The 9505-nt window shown below is 58.9% G+C and overlaps 1 protein-coding gene across 1 annotated transcript; it reads right to left on the bottom strand.

The window, feature by feature from the left end:
* Positions 1–2105: 2105 nt before the first annotated feature.
* Positions 2106–7587, bottom strand: NAPSA (napsin A aspartic peptidase). Its single transcript, XM_074193826.1, has 9 exons — positions 7455–7587; positions 6604–6727; positions 6341–6464; positions 5625–5743; positions 5089–5288; positions 4609–4731; positions 4001–4145; positions 3257–3355; positions 2106–2441 (listed from the first exon to the last, which is right to left on the bottom strand). Exons 1-9 carry the CDS (start codon positions 7517–7519, stop codon positions 2232–2234), a joined length of 1209 nt encoding a protein of 402 aa, XP_074049927.1. The 5' UTR covers positions 7520–7587; the 3' UTR covers positions 2106–2231.
* Between the last annotated feature and the right edge of the window lie 1918 nt (positions 7588–9505).

Here is a 9505-nt window from a genome sequence, read left to right as displayed (position 1 = left end):
TTCTCTTTTTCCCTCCCCTCCTCTCTTGCCTTCTACTCCTAATCTCTTCTCCCCACTTCCCCATCTCTGTCCTTCCTCTTGGCCTCCCCATGCTCACCCTAACACCATCTGCATTCCCTCCTCCACTCTCCCTCCTCTTCGGAGCCCCACTTTCCCCTTGAGTGCCCTGCCCAGAGCTTCCTCTATTCCTTCCCTCGTCCTCCAATTCCAGTCTCCCTTCCTTTCCCCTCCCCTTCTTCCTCCAGTCCCCCCTCCGTTCCAGGCTCCTTCCGGCTGCCTCACTCCGCAGTCAGCTCCTTCTGCCCCCTGAGGGCTTCTCTCCTCTTTCAGAGGCCATCATCCCACCCCACCTTTATCCGGTCCCTCTTCCCCAGTCCACCTGTGGCTCCAGAGCCCTGGGACTGCTCTCCTGCTCACGCCTAGGCTGGCTCCTTCCTTCTTCCCCAGGCCCGGCCGGACCTCTCCGCCCCTCACTCCGCTCTCCCTCTCTCCCTGCCTCCAGTCCAATCCATTCTCCCTCCTTTCTCAGGGTGGTTTCTCCCCCACTCCCTTTGTCCTTCCTTCTCACCCCACCCCCAGCTCCATTTGGCTCTCCCCTCCCTCCGCCCTCCCCGCCCCCCCGCCCCCCCAACCCCTCATCCCTTGCTAGCTGGTCATCCTCTTTTGCCACTTTAGCCCTCTCTCTCCCTTCTAACGTCAGTCTGCCACTGGCTCACTCCTTCCTCCCTCTCTTTGCCCTTCCCAACTTCCCCAAATTTTCGCCCCACAAGGGGATTATCCCCGGAGACCAACCTCTTCATTTTACCCACGGGAAACCCGGAAGCCGACAAGTGACTCGCCCTGGCCCATTCAGGCAGTGAATAGCGGAGTCCCGAGATCGGAAGCCACGTCCTCTGACAAGGACTCCGGAGTTCTCTCTCCCCGTCACCTCCCAGACTGCCCGTCTCCCTTTGGACTCCAGCCTCTTCAATCCTTTCCCCTCGCCCCGGCTCCTGCTCGGGGTCTGCAGGCCTCCGGATCCCTTTGCCCAGCTCCCTCTCTCCTCTTCCCCCCGCCCCCGCTGGCCGTGGGAGCCCCCACTCAAGCCAGTCTCTGACTCCCTCCTGTGCCCATCCCCCGCCGCTCCCGCTGCCCAGCCCACGCAGTGTCTGTCTCGTCTCCGGCCCGTTCCCCGGTCCCCAGTCGCCGTCCCCCCTCCCCCCGCCGCCCCCCATCATTCTGCTCTCCCTGTATCTCCATCACGCCGCTCCTGCTGCCCCCCCCTACGCCAATGGCCTGCCGGGTCTCCCTGGCCTCGGGCCCCGACCCCCAGGGCCCCCCTCCCCCCCCGGCCCCTTTCTTCGCCTGGAGAGCCTTTTTCTCTCCGCCGCCACCCAGCCAGAGTCCCCCCTCCCGCAGTCTGGTCCCCCGCGCCCGCACCCACCTCCTGGCGTACTCACGGTGGGGGCGGGGTTGTGGATTCCAGGGGGGAGGGGAGTGGCTCCGGGCCTCGGCCCCCGGGACAGGAGGACAGAGCCAGGGGAGGGGTGGGGGGGCTCAGGCGGCGAGGCTCGGACCCGGGCCGGCCGCTCCGGGATCCGGGCGGTGGCTGCTGCACAGAGGGGGCGGGGGGCGGGGGCCGGAGTTGGGGGGATGGTCTGACATCACTCCCCGCGGGGAGGGAGGGACCACCCTCACCCACCCCCCCTTCATCCCACCGCCGGCCCCACCCCTGCGGCGGACCCTGGCCTCCCCGTCTGGGAGAGCGAGGGAGGGGCGAAGGAGCCCCGCCACCTGTCAGCCCCGAGCCCGCCCCGCGCCGGCCCGGGCGGGAGCCGGCGGCTCCGGAGCTGGGGTCCGGGGACTACGACTCCCGGCATGCCCCTGGAGGGCCCGGCCCGCGCTGGGCCGCGGCTCGGCCGCGGGGCGCGCCGGGAAGTGGAGTTCGCTGCCTTGCGGCCGCCGCTTCCCCTCCCCACCCCCTCCGGGCCGCGGGCGGGCGCCGGGCGCCCACGCGGGGCGGCTGCGCGCGAGGGACCAAGGGAAGGACGCAGAGGAAAAGAGACAGCGCAGCTTTTTATTCGGCAGTTGAGGGGCGGCAGAGGAGGGGGCAGGATGCGGTGGAGCCCAGTCGCGCCCCGGCCCCGGCCTGCGGCCCCCCACCCCCAGCCCCCCGAGATCTCCAAGCGCGGAGCCTGGGGCGCGGGGGGGCGCCCGCCTCCTGGGCCCCGTGGGAGGACACGGGGCTCAGCTCAGGGGCCCCGCGGGGGCGGGGGACTCGGAATGGGGTGCGGGGGGGTGCCCCGCGCCCGGGCCAGTCCCACGCGGGCTGCGCCCCGATCGAACACAGCCACATGGGGCCCCAGGAAGACGTCGCCGAGGATCCAGAAGGGGCCGGCGGGCGGCGGCACGTCCAGCGCCAGGAAGCCGGACAGGCAGAGGCGGGTGCGGCCGCTGGCCAGCTGCGGGGCGAGGGCAGGAGCGTCTGGGCAGGCCCGCCCCCCCCAGCGGTCACCCCGGCCGCAGCCCCAGAGCATCCCCGGCCGCGGCGGCGGCGGAGCCTGCGGGACGCCGGCAGGTCTTCGGGCCCCCTCCCCCCGAGGGTCCCCGGCCCCTGGGGGGGAGTCCCCCGCCCCCCGAGGGCCCCCGAAGCCCTGTCTCTGCCCTGGGCTCCCTTTGGGCCAGAAGCGGGGCTCCTGTCTCACTCTGGGAGACCAGAGGTGAAGTCCCTCCTGAGGTCCTTCAGGGTCCTGGGGCCCCTGAAAGCGCGTCCCTAGCCTTCCCCCCCGCCCCCAGCTAGATTTCTCCCTGCACCCAGGGGGTCGGTGACGTCACTGCGGGGTGGGATGGGGAGCCTTGTCCAAAGGACCGTGACGTCAGCAGAAACTCCCAGCCCCCTCCTCCTATCTCATTCCCTACCCCCTTCCCTCCCCAAGGAGTACGCCCCATTCCTCCCCCTCCCAGGGGCCCTCTGCCCCATCCTTGGGATAGAGTCCACTCTGCAGGTCTGTGTCTCTGTGTCTCTGTCTCTGTCTCTCCCTCCCCCCAAATTCTCTCCCCCCCCCATTCCTTCCTTTCCCCAGGGAACGGGGGTCCTATTCCTTGAATTTTCTGTGACGTCACAGTGCTGGGGGAGGAGGAGGTCAGGGGGAGGGAGGGTGATGGGAGCACAGCGCCCCCCCCTGCAGTCGCCCAAGGTGAGGGCCCGACGGCAGTGAGTCTAGAGGGCCCACCCGCACATGGCCCCAGCTTTCTGGGTCTTCAGGGTGCACCCTACCTGAAGGACATAGTCCTGGGCAGTCAGGTTGAACCAGACACCTCCGAGCAGGAAGGAGATGGTGGGGAGGTCCGAGAGTCGGTCACAGGGGATCAGATACTGCAGGGCGGGGGGAGAGCCAGAGGAGAGCAGGTCATCTCTTTCTTCCCCATTCTCACCTCCATTGCCCCCGCCAGCATCCTGCACCCCGCTCCTGAGCCACCACCTCAGCCCAACTGACCCTTCTCCACCCTCCTCTTGTCTATGGATCGCTGAGTCCCCCCCTGGGCCTCCCATAACGACCAGTCTCTGGGGAAGGACCCAGGCCTCTGGAGAAGGCTGCTGGCATCTCAGGGCTCCCCCCCCCCAAAAAACCCAAACTCTGCAGTGTCTGCTGCTCTAAAGAGCTGACTCCGTCTATGGTTTCCCCCTCTGGAAAATCCTTTCAAGACAAGCTTCCGTCGGAGCTGATAGCAAGTGAGGGGGGAGTCAAATCCCCTGCTCCCCTAAACCTGTTTGACCCCATCTTCGTCATCCGAGGGCCCCTCTGCCCTTCTGGTTGTCTGTGGCCCCCAGCCATCTCATCTCCCGGCAGAGAGCCTCTCTCCTCCAGCCTCTGGAGGTGATGCTGAGAAAAGGGTCCGAGGGCGACTTTAGCCCCTTCTCAACAAACGCCAGTTAGACCAACCACATGCCCTCCTCCGCTCCACCTTGCACCCCAGAAATCTGGGCCCCTCGTTTCTCCCCTCCCCCGCCTCCCCTCACCTCCCCAGCTAACAGCGGGAAGCCGCCCAGGAGTTTGTTCAGTGCCCCGATCTCCTTGGAGGGCCCCGTGATGAGGGAGGTGCCCGTGTCCAGAATAGCAGCACAGCCCGTAGGACACAGAGTCAAGGAGTCGCCCACAATCACCCTGGGGACATGGAGAGCACGTGAGGTCCAGGCACCTAACCCTCCAGCCCCCACACAACTGACTGGCCCAGGCACCTGTCCCTCCAACCTCCCAACGTTGACGGACCCAGGCCCCTTCTCCCCTACGCCCCTTCCCACACTGACAGACTCAGTCACCTGCCCCCCAGTCCCCCCCAACACTGACTGGCCCAGGCACCTGCCGCCCACAACCCCACCCGCATTAACTAATCCAGGCACCTGCCCCTCCAACCCTCGCCATACTGACTGACCCAGGCACCTCTCCCTCCAGGAACCAGCTCCTGCAGCCCTATCCCACTTTGACTGACCCAGACCTTATTCCTTAGAGACTCCAGGGGAGTCAGACACGCGGGCAATCAGGTCCCAAACTTTTCCAGGCCTTGGACCCTGTTCAGGCCCCCAATCTGGCCTCCTCCCTCAGAGAGGCAGGTAATTAAGTCCCTCACCGATCCATATGGATCTGCCAATAGGCTGGCCGAGTGACAGGCAGGAAGGTGAGGGGAGGGACGTAGTGAGCTGGATCTGAGCCTCCTAGAATCACTTCTCCACCCGAGACAGCCTCCGGGTCTCTGTGTAGCAAGAATGGGGAGAGCCGGAGAGAGCAAAGCGCCCCGCCAGTCCCTACCCCCCTGCCTCCCCCATTTTCAGATGAGGCAAATGAAAGGGAAAGTCATTGCTTTTGGTGACCAACTAATAAATCTGGGATCCGGATTTGAACCCAGATCGCCAGTCTTTCAACCCTGGCTCTGTACCCCAGGTCCCAGAAGGCGGCGGGGGGGGGGGGCTAGGTTGACCTTTGTATGAGGACAGATAAGGCAGAAAAGCCAGGAGGGACCTTTGGGAAATATCCAGCTCCACTTTATGGGAGAGCCTACGGGACTCGGAGAGGGGCGGGGCGGGGCGGGGCTTTCCCTCCCAGTCAGCACCTGTTGAGGTAGAAGGAGAAGATGGGCTGATCCAGCAGCCCCAGTGCCAACAAGGTGTCCAGCGGGGTCTGGACTCCTGCCACGGCCAGAGCCGGGAAGCCCAATCCGAGGATGCCATCGAAGTGGGCAAGGGCAAAGGCCAGACTTGGTTCCCATAAGGCCTCCCCAAACACCAGTGGGACCCCCTCAATACCTCCAATCTGAGGAAACAGGAGGGGGCACGCTGCAAAAGCCAAGGTTCCCATGGAAAACCCCTCCCCTCTGAAAATAAACACAACTTCCCTTGAGGCAAGAAGCCCCTAACCTTTCCCTAGGAAGTGGTCCTCTCTAGGTGGGACCCCTGCCTCCCTAACCATTACAAAGTACTGTCCAGAGGAGTTGATGTCTACCATCATTCAACCCTCTTCCCAGCCTAAGGGGGTGGGGAGGTTCTATAACCGTTATCCCCATTTGACAAATGAAGAGACTGAGGCCAGTCTTCAAATGACCAGGGAAGGACATCCCAAAGTTAACAAGGGATGCCTGGGTTGGCTCACAGTCAGCACGTCTTCACTCAAAATGCCATCCAGTCGTCCAGTCCCATACTGGATGGAGAATTGAGTCCCATTGGGTTGGAAAGAGCTGGAAGCCTTGGGGTCATATCGTCGATGGAACCCTGGAAGAGAGGCCATGAAGGGATGTAGGGAGACCAGGAGAGCCACTGTCACCCCATCCCCTTGACCCTGACCTGGCTTCATCCACACAGGCCCTCCCATCTGAAAGAGAAGGAAACTGAGGCTTGATCAGGGACATTGGTCAATGGTTAAGGAGATCATGGAGGTCGATGGCATCCCTGAAAGATCGATCCTCCTCAGGAAGAGGCAACAGAGGTCCCAGAGAGGGAAGGTCTGCCCAGTGGTCTGAGCTGCCCACCATGAAATGGCCTGGCCAGGAGTGAGCGGAAACAATTCCAATCAACCTTCCCATCAGGGCTCAGGTTGGAATTGCTGACCTCTGGGATCTTTCTCTGACTGGAGAAGTCTAGATTTAGTTTAGCTGAACCCCAGAGAGAGGTCCCCCACACCCGAGCCCACGAAGGGGACTTGTCCAAGGTAGAGATCATCTGGTGTTGAGTCCCAATCCCTTATTTGATGGTCTAGAAAAGGGAAGGATCCGATCCAGTCACCACATAGGAGATAGAATCAAGTTTTTATCTCCTATGGAGGCCTCCTGGTCATCCCTCCACCCACCCTCCCACTTCCCGTCTTCTCACAGCAGCCCAGGCTGAAGAAGTTACAGCGCCGAGACGGGACCCAGAAGTTAGATGAACCGGTGTCAAAGATGACGGAGAAGTTTTGGGGGGGCGTCCCCAGACCTATCTCCCCATAATACTGAGCCTGGTTGGAGGAGAGAGAAAAACAACAGAGATGAGGCCCTGCCTCGGGTTGGGATCTAATGGGGAAGGGGTGACACATTTGTTGGGGTATGGGCCAGCAGGGAAGGGGTCTGAAGGGAAGGGAGGAAGGATTCACTCACATTCAAGTAGTTGGAAAGCGGCACAAGAATGGGCCCATTCTTAGGTAGAGGGATCTCCAGGGTCCTCCAGCTCCTCAGAATGCGAAGGGTGCCAGTCTTGCCTGGCACCTTGCGCAGGGGGATCCTATGGAGAAGGGGAAATCTCTTCTGAAGAAATGGCCCCGGAGTCCCCAAGGGAATGAGGCCTCCTTTGCCTTTAGGATCCAAGGGCATGGGTCTCCAGGAAGCCCTCTGGGATGTCCCCAGGAGTTCCTCTCCATCCTCTCTGAACTCCTTGGAGTTACTTCTCTGGGAGCACTGGAACATCCCCAGGAAGGAGGCACTTAATAAATGACTAATTGATTGGCATCCCCAGAGTATTGCCCTCATTATGGGGGTGCAATAAAGACTTACTATATCTAATTAAATTAAATTCCGACATTCAAAACCCAGAAGTGACAGGTATGGAGGCAGCGAGGTAGCTTGGTGGATAGAAGTCAGGAAGACCTGAGTTCAAATGTAACCTAAGACACTTTATTAGTGGTTTGAGCCTGGGCAAGTCACTTAACCCCTCTGTCTCAGTTTCCTCACTTCCTTGAATTAAGGGAGGGGAGAGTGTTTTGTATACTCCCTCCCCACCCCCCAACCCTGGTGAGCATGAAGAATGGAGGCAAGGGGGACCCTTCTCCCCATTAAGGGATGGGGAGAGATGTACTATGCCGATTGAAAGACAGCTTGAGGAAAACTGGGGAAAAGGTTGGGAGAGAATTTGAAAGTGTCCAGGGAGGGAGGAAGGTTCTGGGGTGGGGGGAAGAGAGAATTTATGTAGCAGAAGAGGGGGGGATTCTGAGGGAGAGGGGGTCCCCCACTACCTGATGAAGGAGGCCACCGCCGAGCTCAGAAGCATCAACAGAACCAGGTCCTGACGCAGGTACATCTTGGAGTTGGTATGAGGGGCACCCAGGGGGCGATTATGGGAATCTTTTCTTGGAGTCCTCACCCCACCTTGCCACTCCTTCCAAGACGGCAGCAGGAAGCTGAGTGGTCATGCTTAGAATAGGAAGGACCCTTAAAAGTCCTCTAGTGCAAACCTCTCTTTGTTGAGAGAATACTTAGACAAAGATTAGTCTGGTAAGAGTTTGGTGTCACCCAGAGCACCTGTCAGGACCCCCCCCTTTCCTCACTCTGAAGGATCTTAACGACTGCTCAGAGCCAGGATAACCCCCAAATCCGGCTGCCTCAATTCCTGCTCCTGCTTCTACATTTGTTGTGTTCTTCCAGAGAGGGGTGGTGTTGGGGCATGCTGGGGGCATTGTTTTATGGTCCTGTCTGAGTTTATTCATCTGTAAAAAACTGGAATGAACTCAATCATTTCTAAGAACCCCCAAGACACCCCCCCACTATCTCTTCAGTTTTTTGGTTTTTAGGACATTAGGCTTTTTCCTTCTCTGGGGCTCAGTTTCTTCAAATGTAAAACAAAGATTGAGGGGTTTCTAAGTCTCAGTCTTCTTGGATCTACACCCCTGGAAAATTTCCAGAACTTCAGCACTCTCCCTTTCCCTCCTCCCTACCTCAGACCAATTCCTACCCTAGGTCCTAGTGAATAATTAACCATAAGTGTCACCTGAACAGAAGCACCCTGCCTGGCAGGGGCCCCAGTGTTTGGAAAAGGTCTGGTCTGGGCTACTAGCCAGACTGGAGAAGCAGGAGGAAGGAGCTGAGGACCAGCTAGCTCAGGCTGTACCTGAACCAGACTCTTATCCCTAGAACACTTGACTGCTTGGAATGCCCTCACAGACCCCATTGAGCATCCATAGACCCACTACTTCCCCTCCCCCCATTCTCTCTTCCTTGGAAAGCCTCCAGGTTCTGGTGGCTGTCTCTGAGGCCATTGTTTCCCTTCTCTCTCATCTCCTATCTCTTCCTGGCTACAAGCCCCTTGTTTACTGTCTACAAATCAGATCTCCCTCAGCCTGTGATTCCTTGAGACTTTCATTTTAGGATTCTCCTCCCTTCATAGCCAAACTCCTAGATTGCCTGCACCCTGTCCTCCTCTTGCCTCCTTTTCCTCACTTCCTTCTTACTCAGTTCCTCAAAATTTGATTTTTTTTTTGACCCACAACTGTTCTCACTACCAGCAACCTCCTCACGCTAAATTCAGGGGTTATCTTCAGTCTGTTTTTTTCCCAATTAGCAAACATTTATTCTATCTCCCTCTCACCCAACTTCCATTGAGAAGAGAGGAGAGAGAGAGACAGAGAGACAGAAATAGAGACAGACAGAGACAGAGAGACTGGAAAACCGAATCAGGCAGAGAGACAAAGAGACTGGGAGAGAATCAGAGACAGAAAGACAGAGGCAAAGACAGAGACACAGAAAGTTGGAGACAGATAAAGGGAGAGGGGGAGAGAGTGCTCTTGGAACAAACCCAAAAGTGAAGTAAAATAGCTCTTGTCCTCACTGAATCTCATCCCACCTAATAAAGGTCTGGAAAGTTCTCTCTCCTGAGTATTGGCAGATGATTAGCTTCATGAATACAAAGAATTGGAGCTGAGAAGAAAAGCTGAGAGGAGATGCTTGCCCTCCCCCCCTTCTTCCTAAGGCCCTCTTGCATCTAAAGCCCTGCTGGAATCTCCCATGTGAATGTGAGTGAAGTCTGCTGCTGTGAGTGAAGTCACTTCAGTTCCTTTGTTAGCATAGTGCATCACACACAGCAGGTGCCCAATAGATGCCTTTTTATTCAGTTAGTCCATCAACAACCATTTATTAAGGGCCAGACATACTAAATTCTGGGGTTAGAAAGACTATATGAAGCAACCAGGGACCTCTTGGTGGCATTGGAGATTTTCTTCTGGATGAGTTTTCTTTCTTATCTTCAGTGACTCTACTGTCTCCTGGCTCTTTTCCAGTCTGCTTCATTTCA

Source organism: Macrotis lagotis, chromosome 1 (genome assembly GCF_037893015.1).
Source record: "Macrotis lagotis isolate mMagLag1 chromosome 1, bilby.v1.9.chrom.fasta, whole genome shotgun sequence".
Taxonomy (NCBI): Eukaryota; Metazoa; Chordata; class Mammalia; order Peramelemorphia; family Peramelidae; genus Macrotis; species Macrotis lagotis.
Note: the sequence above shows the minus strand (reverse complement) of the source record. Positions and strands in the feature narration are given on the sequence as shown.

What these genes read in the sequence shown, in the direction of transcription:
- NAPSA (XM_074193826.1), bottom strand. Translation starts at nt 7,519, where the DNA reads ATGTACCTGCGTCAGGACCTGGTTCTGTTGATGCTTCTGAGCTCGGCG. An exon ending in GCGGTGGCCTCCTTCATCAG is followed by an intron (nt 6,728 to 7,454) that starts GTAGTGGGGGAC and finishes CCTTCTCCATAG; the next exon opens with GATCCCCCTGCGCAAGGTGC. An exon ending in TCCCGCTGTTAGCTGGGGAG is followed by an intron (nt 3,356 to 4,000) that starts GTGAGGGGAGGC and finishes CCCGCCCTGCAG; the next exon opens with TATCTGATCCCCTGTGACCG.